This window comes from Gymnodraco acuticeps, unplaced genomic scaffold (assembly GCF_902827175.1).
Source record: "Gymnodraco acuticeps unplaced genomic scaffold, fGymAcu1.1, whole genome shotgun sequence".
Lineage (NCBI taxonomy): Eukaryota > Metazoa > Chordata > Actinopteri > Perciformes > Bathydraconidae > Gymnodraco > Gymnodraco acuticeps.
In genome coordinates, this window is record NW_022990981.1 from 4,709,364 (window position 1) to 4,733,278 (window position 23,915).

At 44.2% G+C, this 23,915-nt stretch overlaps 1 protein-coding gene across 6 annotated transcripts in view; it reads left to right on the forward strand.

The window, feature by feature from the left end:
* The window catches only part of lpp (LIM domain containing preferred translocation partner in lipoma), a 202,427-nt gene that overhangs the window by 143,726 nt on the left and 34,786 nt on the right, over window positions 1-23,915 (forward strand). For all 6 annotated transcript variants that reach the window (XM_034235722.1, XM_034235725.1, XM_034235726.1 and 3 more), the window contains one exon: window positions 14,659-14,755. In XM_034235722.1, the coding sequence (XP_034091613.1) occupies window positions 14,659-14,755 (97 nt within the window). The remainder of the gene's footprint in view (window positions 1-14,658; window positions 14,756-23,915) is intronic.

The window sequence follows — 23,915 nt, forward strand, 5'->3', positions numbered from 1 at the left end:
CTCTGTTGACGAATCTACGATACGTAAAACACTGAACAAGAATGGAGTTCAAGGGAGGACACCACGGAGGAAGCCACTGCTGTCCAGAAAAAACATTGCTGCACGTTTGAAGTTTGCAAAAGAGCACCTGGATGTTCCACAGCACTACTGGCAAAATATTCTGTGGACAGATGAAACCAAAGTTGAGTTGTTTGGAAGGAACACACAACGCTATGTGTGGAGAATCCAAAGGGTTCACATACTTTTTCTTGCAACTGTGTGTCCAGGCCTGAAGCTGTTATCCACTGCTGTAAACACCACGTCAAACCTCAACAAACACCTGCAAAGAACACATGCTAAGGTGAAGCTAATAGCTAAGGACCCCCGAACCCAGAGTGAGGATGTTGTTAGTGCGCCGCCGCCGAAGCAACCAAATTAGAATTTGGAGGACCGGTAACCAAAGCAGAGATGGACAGGCTTGTAGCATCCTTCATAGTAGAGGAAATGTTGCCCATTTGCAAAGTGGAATCACCATCGTTCAGAGATATACTGCGCAAAATACAGATAGCAGGAGACAGAGGACAGCCACGGTCAGACAGGAAAACATTCAGGATCTGGATCAGTCGTATGCGACAATGGAAACTGAACTAAAGAGAACATTTGAAACTTTAGCAGTCTGCGTGATCTGCCTGCAGGGAGGGGCGGGCCGGCCCTGCGAGTAAAGTAACGAGTTACTTTATGTAGAGAGTAACGAAGTAGTGTAATATATTGCTTTTTTTTAGTAACGACCCCATCTCTGGTTGTGAAACTGTGATGAAACCCACAGCAGGGGGTCCTTCCAGTTATACCCTCCTGAAGCTGTATATGCATCTCTGTTCAAAGCCACCAGACTCTTCACAAAAACAATAATTTGACCAAGCAGAACATCAGAGTTGTTGGTAAAGTACTACTTGTCAGGATGATTCAGGGGAGGGGTCGGCTCATGTCAGTCACTGCTTCACCTTTTTGCCATGCAGCACACACTGCTGTGCTCTGGTCAGAAGTCAGCACAGCTCCAAGCAGGTCACACTATGCAAGGATCAGCTGGATGCCTGCAGCATGTGCACACGGCTGTATATAGTGCTGGGCCTACAACAGGTTGCTGGATGACACAGTGTCTGGTGGAGGTCCACACAGGCTCTGGTTGCTGGATGTTTCATGGACTAAAGGTCAGTGTGTTGACCTGATTCTTGAGGTCAGTATGTCCTTATGTTTCACTGTCTCGTGCCAACACATCCAAAGCTTCCTGATGAAGGTGCCTGAGGCTTAAACCCATCTCAGAGGCAACAGACAGACTGGGCCATTAAGGGTGACTGAGGCTTAGTATTGATTCAGGTTTATGATGTCATCGTGTTTCAGGTAAGTTGAATGTCACGAGAAAAACTCAAAGTGTTCAAAGCAGATAGATAGAAAGCTTTTATTGTAAAGCCATTTTGAAGTCTGCTTAATAAATGAAAATAATACTAGTAATTGTTTTGTTTTCCAACTGTTAGAGAGGAGTGAACCCTTAATTATATTTATTATTAGATATTTGAAACCCGAAAACTGTTTCTGGACTCTCTAAACTAAATTCAACATATTATTTAACATTATGGAGTCTACTGACGCGACATCATTTCCGACAATTCTGGCAGTTTGGAGAAGCACAGGGCTGGGTCATGCTGCTGGCCTTTACCGAGGACATTTGGAGTTACTGAACACAGTTGCAGTTAACTTAAGAGAACTCTGCCTTTACAACACCGTACTAGTATGTATGTATTTGAATAATAATGTTATTTATTCATATGCATCGGTAATAAGCAATGATTCCTACATTACGGTTGACTATGTTACAGTTTGAAAATGCCCAAGTGGTTATTTAAGGAGGTTATGACCATGCTTGTGTTAATGAGGGTAAACGTCTCTGGATTGGAAGAGATATAAGATAAGAGTAAAGAAAGTTGACTAATTTACAGATTACAGATAGTTTGAATGCGTAGGGCTAAACCTGTCATTATTATTATAGATATTATGAACACGTAAAAGGTGTGTTGATTTGGAATGAAATGAAGACTAGGTCAGCACTTCCTTTTGCTTGTTCTACATTCCTATTTGTTTTACTCACAAATAGCCGGCTGTGTTCTCTCTGTTAGTTTGGTTGTGTGTGTGTTGATTGGCTGGTTGGTACAGTCCGTGGTGACCCCTCAGTAGATCACAAGGGTTTGTCACATAAGTGTTCATAAATAATAGGCCCTGCCAGCCTCCTCTGTTGGCTGCTCTGAGCCCAACAGCATGGCTGCTAAATAACTGCTGGGATCGATAGCTGTCACTGCAGCTCAGTGAGCCGGCCATCTGAAATGTCCCAGCAGTTTGTTTCTTTTCTTGTTTTCAGTTCCTCCTGGAGGCCTGCAGAGAAGTGATGCAGATTGTATCCTGCAGTCCCAACTTTATGTGCAGTTTTAAATGTGCTCCTACATTTGACACATGTAAACATGCAGATGTGTCGTTATTTGAACCTTTTTGTGATAGTGTGAAAGGAGTTAAACAACATGTTGAAACGGTTGAAACCCTCTGAACTCCAAGCAACCCACCAACTTTAAAGGCATGTTTGCTTTAAAAAAAACCTTTGCAATTCCACCACTGATCAAAGCCAGAAACTATACAAAGTGAAATCATCCATGATCTGCGATAAACCCTTCCGTCAGGAAAAGTAACTGAAACTAAGCTAGAAAGTAGTGATATATATATGTGATATAGTAGTATATATATATATATATATATATTTTTTTTTAAAAATAACTTTATTCGGCATGTCTCCATTCAAATGGTGCTGAAAAGGATCCATTTGCACTAACCAGGTGCTGTTTAAAACATTTCCTGAGCTACTTGGCGCACTTTGTAAACTATGAACGACACAAACAGTCACATGACAAAAATGTGTGACACTTCGAGACACCTTCCCAGAGCAGAGGATGAGAGAGGTTCTAAACATATCATATTTCAATATGTGTAGCATCTGGAGCCTCCGTTTTTATGAACATTACAGCATTGATTTTATTGAATAGATAATCAAATAAATTACGTTTTTCTTTTTTAAAGATTAATGACGTTAAAACCATGACTGCTGTTTCTATAGAGGTGCAGGACTGAGTGTTGCAGGGAGAAAGGGGGTCTGAGTGACTCTGCCTGTGCTGGTGTATAGAATGTGCAGTTTTCCCTCTAGGTACAATCTACATGACGTATACTATACTGTTTAATAGTAAAGTACAAAAGCAACCACCTGCATAAACAGCAGCCCCTGCTGGCTCTTTCTGGACCTGATCTCACTTCTAACAGCTAGGGAGCTGTTGAGCACAGACTGGGAAAACTTGTTTTTGTGGAGGACCAGTGGGTTTTCACAGTCTGTGCCTGAACCTCTCCGCCCTCTAACATCCTCCCCTGTTCACAAAGCACTCGTATTATCCGCCCCTGGCTCAGAGAGCATGAAACGTGTGCACTTTCTAAACATTTCTCTGTCGGGTCAGGCTCTGTGTTTTGTTGGCTCCAGCGTTTCAGTGGTCCACACATATCAGGGTGTCATTCAGATAAACCATGTGGTTGTTAAGGTTGAAAGCAGAAGGATATATCATGGATTGTTAGGAGGCCAAATTACAAAGAAGAAAGACAACACTGTTAGAAAAGGAAGTGCAGGTCGCCAATACATGGATTAGAATACACAACCTGAGAATCTTCATTATGTCCACCACATGCGTTTTAATTTAGACCCGTGCTACCACATGAGGAAACAGCAGGAAATACAAGTCTCTCCAAAACCATGCAGGCAGACCTGCATCCTGTGAACTCTGCTGTTTGCTACCTTCATGACTGTAGTGGTATTCATACAATAGACGCCAAATAAGTTTTATCTCCATCCCGACGATTTGTGCAGCCATTTGTTGTGTTTTTATTTTTTTCCACATTGCTTGTGGCTCCCCTCTCTACACTCTCAGATTTTCAAATATCTGTTTGCAGGGGGATGTGTCAGTTCCGAACAGATGACCTAGTTTTTTTACACACGCACATTACAATCTTACAAACACTGAAAGGCCCCTCTACATACATTACATTCCTGCGAACACTCTGAAATGCATCATCCCTTTTATATGAAATCAGTGTACAGCAAAGATTTGAATGGCTGTGGAAAATGTCAATTATGGAATTGGTAAATGTGTAATTATCGTCGGCTGCTCTGTACACAGCTGCTCTACAGTTGACTAGTTATTTTTTTCTCAGCATTTAATTGGAGCTGAAACAGCATGACCTATTTTGTTTGGAGAGAATGTATACTTTATCTGTGCCTCCTCAGAAGGTGGCCTTGAGCTGAATACAGCGCTGTGATGATTCTTCTCAATGCATTACAGATGACTCATAACCTGTTTAACATCGCAAGCATCAAATTCATCCACTGGATTACATAAGGGCACTAACATGTGATTACTTCACAAACTTTACACATTCTTCAATTAAACATGCAGCTGCCAGAAAAATGACAAAGAACATTTCCCCTTAAAAACCTTATTTATGTCCAGACGATGCTTTTTATTTGAACCTCCAGTGCCCACTGCTGAGAGCAACACCCTGACATCATCTGTGTGATCCAAACAGCGCTGTACTTTTATTATCATGGACCCTTAACTCCTGCTTCTGAAAGTCAGCAATGTGCTGCTGTTTCACACCGGCTCAAAACTGTGTTGAAGATGTCTCTGCAGTGTGGAATCACATAAGGCCATCCACTCTAAATTGCTCTTTAAACAAACAAAGCTTTTTCTAAGTGTTTAACCCATATGTTTGATTCCACACACGGCATACTACCGCCCCCCCCCCCCGCCCCAAAAAAAAACAAACACATGCAAGCACACACTTACTCAGTGAAAGGATCGTGTGACTGATCCAGAAATCCCTTCATTGTGTTCCTCAAACAGAGTGGCCTAAGCTGCTGTAATCACTCGTTTAGTGTTGCTGCAACAAATGCTTTTTCAGATATCCCAATCGCAAACTAAATCCAATCCCTCATGAACCCTAACTATTAATGCTATGGTCCATTTGTTGTTATTAATACTATTATTTGAATAAGCCATTTCCTTTTCAAAAGGCTCTGTGTCCACTTTAAATGACAACGTTGTGATTTAGGGAGACAAAGTGTCAGGATGTGAGTGAGAGCTGAGTTAAGCTTTTCTTAAAGCCCGACTTAAAGCTGCAGCTCCACTGACACTGAGGAGCATTTTGTTTGTTCAGTCCATCATCATTTAATCTGTGAATAAATATGTCTACGAGTGATTATGTCTTTCTTTAGTTTGTGCCGATCGCGCAGAAATATGTGAAGCTATTGTAAAAGGTAAGACAATTGCTCTTGGTTTAAGGTGTTACATTGCGTATGAAGGAAACCCGAAGCCTTCCTCTTCTGGTTCTCACTCTCAGCTCAGTGGATAGTGCTGGGTACCGGCCTGAATATGAGGATACAGCTCACAGTTCCTCAAGGAAATCTGAGTTATTCTCCTTCTCCTTGTCTAAAGAAATAATGAAATAGCTGTTATCACAGGCCATTGTTGAGCTTTTGTCACACGGGACACATACAAAGAGATCCCCCCCCCCCCACCCGGACTTTGTTGCTCTTTTTTTGTGTGAACTGGCTTCCTTCTTTTCTCCTGTTATAATTACTACGGCCATTTTTGGTCAAGCCTAACCATTTTTAACCTCCCCTCAGTTAAAAAGCTGACCAACAGATGATGACATCCTTCTGAACCAAAATAGAAAGTAGAGAACAAAAAAACAAGATTTATTTATTTTGTGTTGTGCCTAAATTAGGTGCATACATGTACATTATGTGCATAATCAGGGGTGCACATAACAGGTACGGATGCGCGGCAAAAATCTGAATTGCGTAACGTCACTTGTGTCACTACCATAGGTCACTACGCGCCTTTGCGTACCTCAAAACATCTAAACAAAACACATATTTCGTCTACACGTGTTTCTTGTCAAGTTTTGGAGTAAACTACGAGACATGTAAAAAAAAGCAGCTACGTTGTCGTTTCCTGCAAAAACTCTTCGGACTTTCTGTGACTGACTGAACTGGAGCTGGCCGAGCCGCGCAGGACATAACCGACGGACCTGTGAAGCTTTACAGGAGGCAGAGGCTTAGATCACCGGACGACAGAGTTGGTCGCCGTGTGCACACACAGGGTTAACGTCGGTGTGAACAACAGAATTGTGCCAACACTCCTCCAACGGGCCACAGAGGGAGACTCCCCTGAGCACACTCTGTGCCCCGTGCACACACTGGAGAACTGCGCAAAATCAGCTGATCACAACGTTCACGCTCTGTGGTCAAGCTGCTGCAGTTTGATTTACACCAAGTGGAGTAAAACACACAGTTGCAAACTTACTCAGGGTGTTATGGAAGAGTTTGAAATCAGACAGAGGCGGAAGAAGTACTCAGATATTGTACTTGAGTAAAAGTAGAAGTACCAGAGTGTTACTCTGTTATAATAAAAGTCCTGCATTCAAAATGTTACTCAAGTAAAATTAGAAAAGTATTCTCGTCAAAATATAGTGAAAGTAGCGACAGTAAAAGTAGTCGTTGTGCAGATTGGTCCATTTCAGAATAATATATATGATATGTTTTGTAATGGTTGATCATGAAAGTGTTCTCAAAGCTGGTAAAGGTGCAGCTACTTTTACAAATTAGATCAAAGTCAAGTAAAGTACAAATATCTCAAAATTGTACTTAAGTACAGTACTTGAAGAAGTGTACTTCGTAACTTCCCACATCTGAAATCAGATATGACTTCAAGTCATGTGATCATTTCTTAGTATTTGATCCTTCAACTTGGCCTCAGGAAATGCAAGGACTTCACAGTTTTGGCAACAAGTTTTGGAGAAAGCAAATCGGAGGCTTAAAAAGAGACAGGGAGGTGCATCTTCATCATCTTCATCATCTAGCATGCAAGAAGTGTAAATAGAGGACAGTGAAGGAGACACTGAGGAGGACCACGCTTCGTGTGGGGTGAGTACCAAACGCTGTCTCCTGGTACTCATCTGAGTAACTCACTCAAAAAGTGATGTGCACCCCTGTGTATAATAACATATCAGTATATAATGAATCTACAGAGGCTCTGCTTAAAAATGTGAGCAGACTTCATGAGCCTCTAAAGGCCAGGATTTGGCAGCAGACTAGTGAGGTTGTCTTTATGCTAGTCGAGGGCAACACATACATTTGCTACTTCTTTCAAAGGTTGTGAATAACTGCAACCATGACAGGTCCTTGATTGTACAGTCAAAAGTGAGCACAAAAGAATAGGCTGGTGGGCCCAGTGTTATGAAAGCTTAGCTGTGGACACACAGCACAGAACAGGACAAAGGATCTTATTAGAGCTGTTAATATCGGCCAATGTTTGTCAGACTGGTGGAGTCGGAAGTCTTATTTCCAGCTCTGGCAGCACTTCACATGTTACACTTTATACTATAAAACTGTTTAGATATTTCTTAATAAAATGCCGGCGCAACGTTCTCACATGAAGAGGTCAATCTACAAAACAACAGTTACACTTAAAGTCAATGAGCCATGACATGTTCCTGTTTTCAACATGCCAAGTGGTTTTTGGTCTCAGCAAAAATGTTTTTTTTGATAAATAACTTTTATGTTGCCACAAGCAGAGCTTGGCTGTGATAGATCCTACAGCTCTAATCCCAGTTGGTGGTATGCAGACAGCTCCATGTTGTGTTGCAGCTCCACAGCAGAGGTGTAGGTGTGAGGAGAGCAGTTGTCTCTCTCATTCACTCAGGGAAAACTCAGGGCCGGAGGTTTGTTCTTAGCGGGAAACTGTGCTGTCAGGTGAGAGCGTGCATTCACTTCACCTCTCACTTAATCAGTTCTGACACAATGCCAATCCCACAGTGGGTGGGGCACCCAGCTGTATTACTGGATGTGGCAGTGGGCAGTGATCAGCTCCCACTCTCTGTCCGGCTGCATCAAGCTGCATCAGGCTGCATCAGGCTGCATTTGGCTGCATTCGGCTGCATCAGGCTGCATCAAGCTGCATCAGGCTGCATCAAGCTGCATCAAGCTGCATCAGGCTGCATTCGGCTGCATCAGGCTGCATCAAGCTGCATCAGGCTGCATTCGGCTGCATCAGGCTGCATCAGGCTGCATCAAGCAGCATCAAGCTGCATCAGGCTGCATCAAGCTGCATCAAGCTGCATCAGGCTGCATCAAGCTGCATCAAGCTGCATCAGGCTGCATCAGGCTGCATCAAGCTGCATCAAGCTGCATCAGGCTGCATCAGGCTGCATTTGGCTGCATTCGGCTGCATCAGGCTGCATCAAGCTGCATCAGGCTGCATCAGGCTGCATTCGGCTGCATCAGGCTGCATCAAGCTGCATCAGGCTGCATTCGGCTGCATCAGGCTGCATCAGGCTGCATCAAGCTGCATCAAGCTGCATCAGGCTGCATCAAGCTGCATCAGGCTGCATCAGGCTGCATTCGGCTGCATCAGGCTGCATCAAGCTGCATCAGGCTGCATTCGGCTGCATCAGGCTGCATCAGGCTGCATCAAGCTGCATCAAGCTGCATCAGGCTGCATCAAGCTGCATCAAGCTGCATCAGGCTGCATCAAGCCGCATCAGGCTGCATCAGGCTGCATCAAGCTGCATCAAGCTGCATCAGGCTGCATCAAGCCGCATCAGGCTGCATCAGGCTGCATCAGGCTGCATCAGGCTGCATCAAGCCGCATCAGGCTGCATCAGGCTGCATCAGGCTGCATCAAGCTGCATCAAGCCGCATCAGGCTGCATTTGGCTGCATCAGGCTGCATCAAGCTGCATCAGGCTGCATTCGGCTGCATCAGGCTGCATCAGGCTGCATCAAGCTGCATCAAGCTGCATCAGGCTGCATCAAGCTGCATCAGGCTGCATCAAGCTGCATCAGGCTGCATCAAGCTGCATCAGGCTGCATCAAGCCGCATCAGGCTGCATCAAGCTGCATCAGGCCGCATCAGGCTGCATCAGGCTGCATCAGGCTGCATCAGGCTGCATCAAGCTGCATCAGGCTGCATCAAGCCGCATCAGGCTGCATCAAGCTGCATCAGGCTGCATCAAGCCGCATCAGGCTGCATCAGGCCGCATCAGGCTGCATCAAGCTGCATCAGGCTGCATCAAGCTGCATCAGGCTGCATCAGGCTGCATCAAGCCGCATCAGGCTGCATCAAGCCGCATCAGGCTGCATCAAGCCGCATCAGGCCGCATCAAGCCGCATCAAGCCGCATCAAGCCGCATCAAGCCGCATCGGGCTGCATCGGGCCGCATCGGGCTGCATCGGGCCGCATCGGGCTGCATCAAGCCGCATCAGGCCGCATCAAGCCGCATCAGGCCGCATCAAGCCGCATCAGGCCGCATCAAGCCGCATCAAGCCGCATCGGGCTGCATCGGGCCGCATCGGGCTGCATCGGGCCGCATCGGGCTGCATCGGGCTGCATCAAGCCGCATCAGGCTGCATCAGGCTGCATCAAGCCGCATCAAGCCGCATCAGGCCGCATCAAGCCGCATCGGGCCGCATCGGGCCGCATCGGGCTGCATCGGGCCGCATCGGGCCGCATCGGGCTGCATCAAGCCGCATCAGGCTGCATCAGGCTGCATCAAGCCGCATCAGGCTGCATCAGGCTGCATCAGGCTGCATCAGGCCGCATCAGGCCGCATCAGGCCGCATCAGGCCGCATCAGGCCGCATCAAGCCGCATCAGGCCGCATCAGGCCGCATCAAGCCGCATCAAGCCGCATCAGGCCGCATCAGGCCGCATCAGGCCGCATCAAGCCGCATCAAGCCGCATCAGGCCGCATCAGGCCGCATCAGGCCGCATCAGGCGGCATCAGGCCGCATCAGGCCGCATCAGGCGGCATCAGGCCGCATCAGGCCGCATCAGGCCGCATCAGGCCGCATCAGGCCGCATCAGGCCGCATCAGGCCGCATCAGGCCGCATCAAGCCGCATCAAGCCGCATCAGGCCGCATCAAGCCGCATCAAGCTGCATCAGGCTGCATCAAGCTGCATCAGGCTGCATCAAGCTGCATCAAGCCGCATCAGGCCGCATCAGGCTGCATCAGGCTGCATCAAGCTGCATCAAGCCGCATCAAGCTGCATCAAGCCGCATCAGGCCGCATCAAGCCGCATCAGGCTGCATCAAGCTGCATCAAGCTGCATCAGGCTGCATCAAGCTGCATCAAGCTGCATCAGGCTGCATCAAGCTGCATCAAGCTGCATCAAGCCGCATCAGGCCGCATCAGGCTGCATCAGGCTGCATCAAGCTGCATCAAGCCGCATCAAGCTGCATCAAGCCGCATCAGGCTGCATCAAGCCGCATCAAGCTGCATCAGGCTGCATCAAGCTGCATCAAGCTGCATCAGGCTGCATCAAGCTGCATCAGGCTGCATCAAGCTGCATCAGGCTGCATCAAGCTGCATCAAGCTGCATCAGGCTGCATCAAGCTGCATCAGGCTGCATCAAGCTGCATCAGGCTGCATCAAGCTGCATCAGGCTGCATCAAGCCGCATCAGGCCTCATCATGCCGCATCAGGCCGCATCAAGCCGCATCAAGCCGCATCAGGCCGCATCAAGCCGCATCAGGCCGCATCAAGCCGCATCAGGCCGCATCAAGCCGCATCAAGCCGCATCAGGCCGCATCAAGCCGCATCAGGCCGCATCAAGCTGCATCAGGCTGCATCAAGCTGCATTAGGCTGCATCAGGCTGCATCAGGCTGCATCAGGCTGCATCAGGCTGCATCAAGCTGCATCAAGCTGCATCAAGCTGCATCAGGCTGCATCAAGCCGCATCAGGCTGCATCAAGCTGCATCAAGCCGCATCAAGCCGCATCAAGCCGCATCAGGCCGCATCAAGCCGCATCAGGCCGCATCAGGCCGCATCAGGCCGCATCAAGCCGCATCAGGCCGCATCAGGCTGCATCAGGCTGCATCAAGCTGCATCAGGCTGCATCAAGCTGCATCAAGCTGCATCAGGCTGCATCAAGCTGCATCAAGCCGCATCAAGCCGCATCAGGCCGCATCAAGCTGCATCAGGCTGCATCAAGCTGCATCAGGCTGCATCAAGCTGCATCAGGCTGCATCAAGCTGCATCAAGCCGCATCAAGCCGCATCAGGCCGCATCAAGCCGCATCAGGCCGCATCAGGCCGCATCAGGCCGCATCAAGCCGCATCAGGCCGCATCAGGCTGCATCAAGCTGCATCAGGCTGCATCAGGCTGCATCAAGCTGCATCAAGCTGCATCAGGCTGCATCAAGCTGCATCAAGCTGCATCAAGCTGCATCAGGCTGCATCAAGCTGCATCAAGCCGCATCAAGCCGCATCAAGCCGCATCAGGCTGCATCAGGCTGCATCAAGCTGCATCAAGCTGCATTAGGCTGCATCAGGCTGCATCAGGCTGCATCAGGCTGCATCAAGCTGCATCAAGCTGCATCAAGCTGCATCAGGCTGCATCAAGCTGCATCAGGCTGCATCAGGCTGCATCAAGCCGCATCAGGCTGCATCAGGCTGCATCAAGCTGCATCAGGCTGCATCAAGCTGCATCAAGCTGCATCAGGCTGCACAACACACACTGTAGTTGTTTCTGATTGTGAGTGGTCTGGCATTTAACCACGGTTTTGTCAAGGCTGGCATTTGATGGTCTATCGGGATGCCTTCAAGGAGTATTACAACCGATGTGCCATTATAAAGCAGATGGCAGATGACCTGGAACTCTAAGCCCCGCCATACTGAGGAAACAGTGGGAAATAGGTGCAGCTCTTAACCCGGCCGACACTGAATTTAAGCACTAACTTCAATGAAAAAGCAGCTGAGTGTCCTGAGGGCGTAGGAAAACAATTTACTGAGCAGAGCCAGACGTAACTGAAAAATGGTGTCTGCAGCAGCACGTATAGCTGCTGTATGGTTTCTATTGTTGCCGCTGAAAAGATGAACAGGAACTGCGAAGCAATCATAAAGCATGCAGGGAAGCAATTTCTTTCTCTTATTCAAGTGAAAAATGATTCCGTGCTGTCACAAAAGACTCCCTAACAAGGTGCTTTAAACTCTCTGGCAGTGCATTGCTGCGGGGTGTCAAAGAGTGGATAAGCTATAAATGAAGCTTAAACTCAAAAGTCTGTTTTTGGTAATAGCAGCATTTCGTTCCCTCTTCAATTTGCTTTTGATGTGGAGCAAAGATTAACAGTGTTAAATCGTCCTCTTCACTGTCTCAAAGTAACAACACAGGAATAATGAGCAGGTTGTTGACAACAAGAGCGCCTCTTTAAAGTCTGTGAACATTATACAGACTTTTATTTTCTTCAGGTTCTTGTATTAGAATAAATCCCCTCTATTGACCATTGTGTATTAGTTCAGTTAAAAAAAGCCATGTAATCTGAGGCGACAATATCCATTCACTGAGGAATGCTTGAATCTGGTCCTGATCCTCCTGGTCCTGATCCTCCTGGTCCTGATCCTCCTGGTCCTGCCTCTTCATGTTTGATCGGCTGAGACTCTCGGTGCAGCTGATGTCAGTGTGGCAGAAAGATTTGCACATGTCGATCCCTCAGGGTTAATGAGGCCTTCTGTTTGGGTTTCCATGATCAGCCAAACGTCATGCATCACACACACACACATGATACACAGTGATCAGAGCTCAGCCTCTCTCCTTGTCTCTGGAAATAAACTCCATCAGAAACCTGCTGTATATTTGCCTTACCTCTGTTTGTGTATTGTTAAGATTACACCAACTACACACTCTTTCTTTTCCAATCCTTCCTCATGATCAGATTGGTTTACTAAGGAGGTCAGTCATATACTCAGCTGGTGACTGACCTGTGCCATGTAACATCAAGACAGCCTTTTAGTAATCTCCGTATCATTTCAGCTTGAAATTCAGAGATATTCAGTATTGTTTCTTTCAGCTGGGAAACATTGCACAAATCAAGCTATACGCAGAAATCTCCTCCTGCAAACCTTCATACATTGAATACTAAGGCCTTAATTGATATTCAAATATCTCACAGAAAGAGTTTTCTAAAATCGTTTTTTCTCTAACATTGCAAAACGAAATAATACCATCTATTTTTTTTTTTTTTATGTATTGATTGTTCTGGCATGATTTCCATGCAGATGAGGCATCCAGCGACACTCAGATGGTGTTGGTTGTTTGGAGATAAACCGTCTGACAGCAAGCAGCGACATGGCGGAAATGTTGAGTGTTACATAACATTTGGACTAAAGTGTTCCTTAAATGTTGGTTATCGTAAAGTTGTATACGTTTTATTCCGAGTGGAATCAAAAAAGTCTTAAACAGTTTGACTTGCCTTAAGCTGTAGGATCTATATGGCAGCAAGGCGCTGCATGAGAACAGAAGAAGCTGTCTCTCTCTGCTCCTGTTATCAATTCTGCTTCTGCCTGTGTTTTATATTTGTATGTTTGCATATAAGCCTATATGTGAAGCACTTTGTAACTTTGGTTTTAAAAAAAATGTAATACAATTGTTATTGCTTTTAATTATTATACTGTTGCTTGTAAATGCAGTCATCAATAATGCCGGGAGTAATTACTCTTTCAGGCAACACAAAAACATTTCTTCACTCAATTCCTATTGATGATCGGATTGCTTTATGCGACACAGTAAAGCAGAGAGCACTCGCTAACGGCTCCCAGATGTCACAATTAGGAAGACCACAAAGGTCAGCTCAGATCCGGCCGTGTCACAATATTGAAAATCAAATCTACTGTAAAGATCCTGTCGGCCGCAGATCTAGGGAAGGTCAACGGAGTGACACTGATTTCTGAAGACGCTGAGCCGCGCAGCACGGAGAGAGCCAGGTTCAGGCCTCTGGGGTGTCTGCAAAGGACACACACCTGTGACGGGTTGCGCCGTGAGCCAGGGCTGGGGGGAATGGGGGAATGGGGGGGGCTTTATTCTATGGCTCTGCGGATGATTGGCAGAAAATGTCAGGAGCAAGACGTCAGCCCCATACAGACACACAGCAGGTAGATGTCACAGACTTTATGATAAGAAGGAAGTGGCGTCTTCACAGAGTTATGTCATCCTTCAGATCCTCCACAGCACCTCAACTCTTCTGTGTGACTGAATACATATCTCCTGACCTATCACCCAAATGTACCCGACATAAAAGTCGTTTCCCTCTAATGTTGTCCTTCCCTTATCATTATTTTTCCAAACACAAGGATTATTCAGGGTCACAGTTTTTCCACATGCTTGTATTTCACAGAAGGACATGCACAGCCTTCTGGGCTGCACACCACTGGGGCCTGAGCCAGGGTCAGGTATCTCAGAGGGGGGGGGGGGGAGGGGGGGGGGGGGGGGGGCAGACTGAAGCCCATCTACTGCATTTTAATTACACTCAATGTGTTCTGTTTGACCTTCGGAGAGTGCTTATTCTGATTTATTGAAGTCAGGCTTTTTGTGAATCTTTAAGTTCGACCTGCATATTTTTGATAAGCGAGATATCCTCGCACATTTTAAACACAGGTGATATTCATCAGTGAGGTGGAAATAAGTAAAGAGACGACTGAAATGTTCTTGATTGTCTTGCTTTGCTTTTGTAAATCACAACTCTGCTAAACCCCCCACCCCCCAGGGCAGCGCTCACATGGCCCACCCTGAGGATGAGCTGGAGCGCCTGACCAAGAAGATGCTGTTTGACATGGACCACCCACCGTCTGAGGAATATTTTGGTAAGAAAGATGGTTCATCTCACACACACTTGGTCAGCATTAGGCTTCTGGACATGTCACAGCTGAATATCATTTAGCAGCTTTGTTTTCAGGGTAGCTTCTTTTTCCTACTGAGGAGCATTTTAGCCAGTTAGACAAATGAAATCATCATAACATCAAAGTGCTGACTTAAACACAGTCTATGAGCTCTGCAATTACTAATCAAAGATATACATTCAAGTTCAGACAGCATCTTTTCATCATCACACTGTTTAACTAATCACTCCCAGATGTACAGAAGTAAGATCCTTTCTGCTATACGGTGTCCCTAACCTCCGACACAGCAGTGTCTTCATCGGGCCCAGGTGAGAGCAGCCATGTGGCTCAAATGATCCCATTAGTCTTTACACATGTACATTTTGTCCTGTCCTTTTCAACCTTTTGGGTTCTGAATAAACAGAACATTTTCAGAACATTTATGGGAAAGTAAAAAGGTATATTTTCCTTTTATAAAAAGTGAAAATAGACATATTGTTAAACCCCAAATCAAAAGTTTACAGAGAGAAAATAGGAAAAGGAAAAAAAAGCTAATTTGAGTGTCCTTTAAGATGTATTCAATCTTAGTATTGAGTATTATCTCACTGTGACTCATTTCACTGTGACACCAGAATACCTTTTTCATTTACATTGTTTCAGCAAAAGTAAAGGGACAAAGAGGCATCAATCAAATATTAAAGTTACAAATTGACATTACAATTTACAACAGTACACATCCAGGTGGACAACAGATGTCTTTTTAAACAAGTGTAGCATGTTTGAAGTCTCATAGCAGCCAGGTAACAGTTGTACAAGTAAAATAATATATTGCAGAGGTATTTACAGATTCATTACAGTAGTTGAATTGTTTAACTAAGAGATAGCAGCCAGTAATAATATTAATTATTATTATAAAGCGGTATATATATTGCAAATAACTTAAAAGTGAAGCTGCACAATAGAGGTGATCTAAAAATGTGTCCAAAACTAATGGGTGTGCTCCAAACCCAAACCCATGCCACGTTTAGTAATAAAACAATGTGGGATAGGGTTAACACAATAAGAGTGAGCAAAGGTTTCCTCGATTAGCCCACCTAGTGACCTACAGTATTAGGTTAGTTTTGTCTCACAAGAATAGTGTTTTTGGAGAATGGCTCCAGGCTACAGTACAGTGCAGTGTGTGATACCAGGAGGTTCACCTCGTATTCTTGGTGCCTCGTATCTGTTGGTTTACAGGTGCATATCAAGCAGTCTGGGAAGCAGTCCTCAAGGTAGAGTCTCAAAACGATATCAATGGGATCAAAGGATGAGACACGACTCCTGCTCGGGGTTTAATGAGAAAGAGAGATAAAGGCTTTGGACAGATGAAACATCCTGATTTGATAAAACTCTGTATCTTGTTTGATTGTCCAGAGGTATTTTTTACAGCACTACTCTGACAGTGTTCCTTCTCTGCAGCCCTTGATTTAATTTTACCCTCATTTAAAAATATATAAAACTGCCAGGATTAAACAAAATACCAATTTCAATACTATTGCGCAAAATATGATTCAGAAGCAAAAGGATTCGGCTATGCATATTTCATTTGTGTTTTCCCGCCCTCTGTACCCTCTGCTGCCAGCAAGTGCCATCCCTCTGCACAGCTCTGCTCTAGCCTTTAATCCCCTTTGCCCTGGAATTAATTCCCATGCCCATTAGATACCTCACTCAATGCATTCAATAGGACTTTGCAGCAGGCTTTATATCAGTACATAATCGCCCAGCACACCATGATAGCATGTGTAGGTGTATTATAGCCACAGGGACATGTATTTAACTGGTATTAAGGGATATTCGGCTCCACGTTGGTCGCGCTGATGTAAAGAACTTAATTGGTCCACATTAGACATAGGTCAAATGGATCTGATGGCTTAAGCAAAGTGTAGTCATTTTACAGAGGAATGGCCCCTCAAAGCCTGGTTGGCCTCATTTTTAGGTGAGCGTGTGTGCGCCGCAGCCCGGCCTGAACTCTGTGCTCCGCCATACATGCAGCTGCTGCAGCTATAAGGCTGAGTGGCTCAAGGCAAGTGAAGCAAGGACAAGGGAGTTGAGAAATGGGTCATATGTGAGCTGAGGTAGCCAGAACAAGTTAGGGATAGCGTGTGCATCCCTAGCTGACAGCGGCTGGATGTTACGGGAGTGGGAGGGGGGGTCATCTTGTGGTTAAACAAGGCAACAGCTGAATTCACTGACAGAGAGGAAGGGGCTGAGCCTCTGACTGAGGTGACTGCAGGGACTCATTAGGAGCGAGTTCAAGCACAATCACATGCTGCTCTGCAAACCCTCAGAGCCCCTGTCCTCCCCCGCTGAGGAAAATGTACATATAGCACCACGGTAACGTTAAAATTAGCTTTAGTCCGCTGTGTTCTTTACTGTGTATCCAGGGCTGAGGGATAATCAGTCCCAGATCACGAGCCTTTTGTAATTACAAAGAATCTAATAGCACACAAGACTCGCGGGGTACACGGGGAAAAGGGCTAGCAGTTGTTGAAAGCCTAAGGCTAATAATTAACAAGATGAATCAAAGTGGGGCTGCGATCTCTGGACTGGATCATTGTCTTCCTATAGCAAAGGATTTATTGGTGCCACTAATTTCTTTGATGAGCTTCTAATCTGAATCAACTATAGTGAGTTTTCCTTGGTCCAGTGGGGGTTAATTGAATTGAATTAACGTTATGATATCACAAGGAAACTTTTTAGTTGAGTTACGCAACATTATTAACTTCAGTGAAGCAAATTACACCAGTCCCACACTGTAAAAACTGTGGCTTTGGTAAAAATAAATGTGTCAAGTGATTCCAAGCAATTTTAAGAGTTTAGTCAAGTTGATGAAACGTACTTTTTTAGTTTTCCTCTACTCAAGAACGTGTTACTTTGCTGAAACTTATAAAGAATGTGTCTAGCGTTTCCAAGCAATTATAGGAGTTGGGTAAACTCACTAATGTGATTTTTTCTGCTTGTGAAAAGATGAGTTGAGCCTACAATTAAAAGCCCAGATATTAAGTGTAACCAATGCAAATAACAATCTGCTAAGAACCACATAAGACAAGAATGAATAAAGTAAATTATAAAACACAATTGAGTTGCCGGAACCTATATACGACAAACTCTTCCTGATTTTAATCCAACCCTTTAAATATTTGATAGCATTGAAACATTGCAGATTAAACAGATTTAAAAAAGGGAACGTTATGGACATGTTAATACATTTGATTAAGATTTGATTATTTCAAAACAGTTTTCATAAAACATTAACCAGTTTGTTTAAAAGCACAACACATTAACATACATGGAGACACATGGTTATTACTTGATGGTTATAACTGCATTGGCTCGTGGGCAACGTATCACTTCATGCTGTGCATCACGAGCCTGTTGCACTTCGACCTCTGCTGTTCCCTATACTAACGAAACACTAAATTGAGTACAAATAATGACACACCATGTGTTTTCCTCAACAACAAAAATCAAATCCGTCTTGAAATCATAACGAGCCAGTTTACATTAGCTGTTAACAGACGGTAACAGAGGTGCTACTCACATGCATTACAAGGGGTTTAAGTCATCAAAAAAGGCTGGTTTGCAAGAAAATGAACCAAATAGTCATGAGATTGATATAGTTCATAAAATGTCCAACTACTCATGCTCAGAGATGTATATAAAGTGGCACATGGGTCCTAGAATAAATAACAGACGATTATTTCAACTTTTATCTTGATAAGTGAGAGCGCAGGCCAGTCTACATGAGTGCAGGGCAAGGCACGTTTCTGTCCAAAGGTTCCATGATGGAGTCGATAATGTTTTAAAATATTACATTGAGTGGTGACACTAGTGCTGCATAGTTTACATCTCCATCCCATCTGTGATTCAAACAATAGAAATGGGTATGTTTACCTGATGCTCATTACATTAGTATGTAAACATAACACATCTTGAATTAACCTCTGAAACAACAACTAGTCTGACACACTCAAGGGCTTACCTGATGTGAACCTGAAGTCCATAGCAGGAGGTAAAATGTCTTCAAGAGGAGGTGTGACTGTTTTCTGGGGAGGCAAATAAAAGAACAAAATAGTTACATGATGAAAATGTAACAATCATTTCAGTAGAATTCATTAAAACATCTTCAATTCAATTAATAGAATCAAACATAATTAAAATATAAGTATCATTTAAAACGGTATTGTATTTATATACATTTATAAGGATGGCATTTATTAAGGATGGTATTGGTAGATACCAGTAAAATTCCATGGTTCTCTACACAGCGGATCCTAATTACTTCACTCCTTTATCTCGTTTGCATACTGTCTAATATCTACTTTATATTGTACTAAAACATCTCCTTAATACAACTGTATTTATTGATATTTCTCGCTAAAGACTGCATTTTACTGGACTACATTGAACACATCTTGCTGACGTTATAAATGCATCTTCGCCCAATACACACTTTTACTAAATTGCGCCTGAATGCACCTTAACTGAAGTCACCTCCATCACTTTCTACTGAGAGCTAACGTAAACTCTCCTGCAGATTCCAACATGGATGTGCATCTATAGCGTTGCATAAGCATGAAAAATATAGTTTGCACTTCATTTTGTATAATAACAACTCGATGCTGTAACTGCAGACAATGAGTTTAAATTGGGTGCACATCTAGATTGTAGAAAGATAATTCATTGCTCACAGTAAAACAAACGGTGAAATACATACAGAGGAATTCATATCAAATAGGCGCATTAGTAGCTTACTCTTACATAACCACTGGGTTATAAAGTAGTAGGGAATAGTTTTAGCGGAGGTATTTTACCGCACAACATGCACGGCAGGAGAGCCTCTGATTCCCGCGGCCGCATGACTGAGCCGGGCCAACGCTTACGGCCGGTCTACACAGCGGCGTGCGTTGAAGCTTGCCGGCGGGCGTGTCTGAAACTCGACCAACAACCAATCACATGAGTCTCCCGCCCCTGACACACAAGCAGCGGTTTGATTGGCTAGAGCTTGTACTGGCATATGATTCGATTGGCTGACGCTTCTGCCAAGGCTTCAAAAGTTTAACATTGCTCAACTTTTGCAGCGAGCCACGCCAGCAAAGTTCCCACAATGCAGTTCGGCGAAAAGTGAAGCTTTCAACGCACGCCGTTGTGTGGACGGGCCGTGCGTTGAAAGCTTCACCATTCACTTTGAATGGGGTGACGTCACTTTTCGCCGAACTGCATTGTGGGAAGCGGAGCTTTGCTGGCGTGGCTCGCTGCAAAAGTTGAGCAATGTTCAACTTTTGAAGCCTCGGCAGAAGTGCCAGCCAATCGAATCATATGCCAGTACAAGCTCTAGACAATCAAACCGCTGCTTGTGTGTCCGGGGCGGGAGATTCATGGGATTGGTTGTTGGTCGAGTTTCAGACACGCTCGCCGGCAAGCTTCAACTCACGCCGCTGTGTGGACGGGCCGTTAGAGCGGCACAGGGGAGTACTAATGTCCTGCAGGTCACCCTTGAAAAAGAGATCTTCTGATCTCAAGGGGCTTTCACCTGGTTAAATAAAGGCTACAAACAAACAACAGTTTGCGCCGCCCGCCTACGAACTGTCACGATCTTGGTGTTATGTCACGGTTTTAGTTTTGTGTGTCTGGTAATGGGTTTTGTTTTGCTGTTCTTTTCTCCCTGTTTCATGTTTTCCTCCTTGTTTCTTGTCTGGTCCTTCTCCCTGTGTTTTCCTCCCCGTCGTTAGTTTCCCTGGTGTGTCTGATTGTCTGATTGTGTTCACCTGTTGCCCTTGTGTTTCTCCTGCCCGGCTGTTTCTCGTCTCGTGATTACCCCTCCCTGTATTTAGTCTTGTCTCTTCCTGTGTTCCCCGTCGGTTCATTGTTTGTCTCTCCTGTCTCCCTCCATGTTGGTCACGGTCAGTTTTGTGTGTTTGTGCTACCTGTGTTTTTCATGCCATGTTTTTGTCAGCTTTTAAAATAAAGCTTGCCTTTTGTTTCTAGACCTTTTACCTTTTTTTTGTAGTCTGCATTTGGGTCCTACCTTTTTCCCCAATTCTTAACACGAACACACCGCAAAGACTTCAGTCGACGAGTGGCAATAACTGTCCTTACCAGCAGACAGCGTTAGTGTGTATTCGTCATTCAAAAGAGGCAACAGCCAATCAGAGTGATTTCTTTGGCCGCGGGAGGTGTGAAAATGTGCCGTAAAGCAATGACGGTGCGGGACACACCAACCTGAGTAGGACGCCGTGAATGCCCGACTGCCTCTGACGGCCTCTGACTACCAAAATCGGGTAGGTGTGTCAGGGCCTTAACTTTAACAGCAGTAATGGCGCTGGCATGCATTAAAATGACGATGTTCCGTTCAAAACAGTGAATACAAGAAAAGTAAATAACACTTGCTAGTTCAAAAGCAGTAATTAATAACTCAGGTGGTATGCTTACTTGTTTTACGATGATTTGAAGCAGTTCAGAAGCAAGCACATGTGCAGCTGCCAAAGAATCGCTGTAAAGAGGAACAGGAAGTCTCACACCGCGGTATTCTCGTTTGAGGGCGTGTCATGACCGTGGCGTTGACAAAAGCATTTTTATGAAGTTTTCCAAAACGTATTTATAAGAAAGTTCAGAAAATGTGACTATTGATTTATAAATGAATGAGTTCTTAAATTGTTTTCTCATTGTTACTTAAGCGTTACTTATTTAAACGCACATTGACATTTTTTTTATTTAGCGCAAGTAAATGACATTAGAAAATAGAGTTTTATTGACTTCACCATCGGAACCGTTTGTACAGAATCCAAGTCTTTTTTGTGGCCAAACTGTAAAAACCTGAAAATGATGCGCTATAAAAGAACGGCTTGTCTTGCAAGAAACCCAGTTTGCAAGCCAAACATTCCTCCTATGATTGAAGCTTCTTTGAAAAGCAACTGATTAGTCCTGATTTAGAGTTCCAGATTAGATTTGAGTAATCTGAAAGAGCCTTTTCTCCAAATGTCATCATCCGTCATATTTAATCCACTTAGGTTTTGCGTAGGTGTACTGTGTTTGTGGAAATCTAATAAGACACAGCTACTCAGCTCGCAGTACACATGCTTTGGCATTTGTGCATTGAAGGAACTTACAACATTTTGTCATCGCTACATTCCTGTCAACCAAAACCAGGACATAAAGCTGAATAATTGAAAGGATGAGATGCTTTGCATTATTTACAATTAGCTATGATGATACTTATGAAGCGTAGTTCACACTGCCGCAGAGAATCTGTTTTTATCTCCTCCTTTAAAACAAAATGACAAGTTAAGAATTCCTTCATGCATTCCCAGACTCTCAGTATTCCACTGTATAGAATTAAGAAAGATGTGAAATGTTAATATCTGATCAATATTGATGGAATTTTACGGTGAGCATTGGCATAAATGTTTTTGTAATGTTTTGATCAGATAGTAGAGAGATATTCATTGGAAACGAGATCATTTGGGCATAATGTACTGCGCTCAGGACCCTGAGCTGTCGGAAAGCCTTTCCTGCTGTTTGAGCTAGCCTTTGTTTTATGATAAGAGCCAAAGAAGAAAAGGCAGGCTTTGCCATTCTCCCTCATAATGTCAGCTGGAGCAATCCTCATAATTTATAAGACACCTCACATGAAATGTTCATGAGGAATCTTGGAAGAGATACAAATAGCAGCGCAGGCCGGAGAGTACAGATCAGCCGAGGTAATTGGGTCAGAAAAAGTTTAGGTTCACAGAGTGCGCTGTTGTGGAGCTGCTTATGTTTCTTTACAACACATCTGAGCATCATAACTTAATGTATTAATAGGCTTCCAGTTTAGACAGCTTTGTGCATTGTCTAAGATACTCTGGTGGAGTTCATTAGCATATTACTGAGGTCGCCCTCAGCAACCTCTCAGGAGTTTGCTTTTAGATGTGCCTCTACATGTCATAACAAGTGGGATATGTGTCAGAGTGAAACCTTTCTGCTGGTTTAAAAAGACGCCCCCCCCACACACACTCCACCTCCACAGTCTCTGAATGCCTTTGGCCAACCATCTCCCCAAAAACAGCTCACTGTTTCTATTTAGTGTGAAGGTGTACCTTTAAAGTCATCTTCGTTCCGTGTGTATACTCAGAGAAAATCAAAGGGTCTTGTAAATATGCGGGCACAATATGATAACACATTTAGATGTATAGACATCTTCGTACATTAATGCAGTTTGAACTACTTTACATTAAATTGTAAAAAGGGGGGGCTTAAAAGTTTTATTCCTTAGGATTTTCATTTCTTCACACCCAGTATTTGATTCTATCTATTGTCGGTGTTTTTTCAGCTCAATCCACTCAATATATTTACATCCTTCAAACACCTCTACAGTAGTTTAATGTAGTTGTTTGTGGCGGGACCACCATGCCCACCGAGGATTCTAATAACCATTACCCATCATGCCTACAGGTATGTGCTTGTCGTACGTGTTGGATGACCATTGTTACTGTTGATTATTCTTATTTCACCTCATTGCCTCAGTGTGAACAGTTCACTTCCTGCTTCACATTGGAGCTTTTCTCCACAACAGCACGCTGCACGAGGCCCACCATCGTTGACATTTCATTTGACTGACTGTTTGTCTGGCTGCTGTGTAAACATACACACTTACTCTATTCATCTCAGTACTTTAGTGTGAAACCAAGGTTGCTGCAGTAACAAACCAAACCAAAATGTAAAAAACAACATGATATTAGTGACATGATTTTAGGTGTTTACAAATAATAATACTGTACATACATTGCAATTTCAGATGTACTGAAATGTACAAAACAATAACATTGGATTGATTTTGGTAGCATCCATTGCTGTAGAATCCACATATAAATGTGTCCTAAACTGGATTATGACAGCTTCTGTCAGACACTTGCACAAAGGCGACCAAATGAAACACACCGTTTCCCTGATTAAAATAACAGATTACATTTAGGATAATGTTAGTAAACAACTCTAGATCTAGATCTAATAGCTTTGGCCGTTTTTAGACATTTATAATGTGAAAATGTAACTTATCATACCTTTTTAAATACAAAGAGCAAGAAGTAATTACATTGCACAATTACATGTACTTAATTTTGCTTTC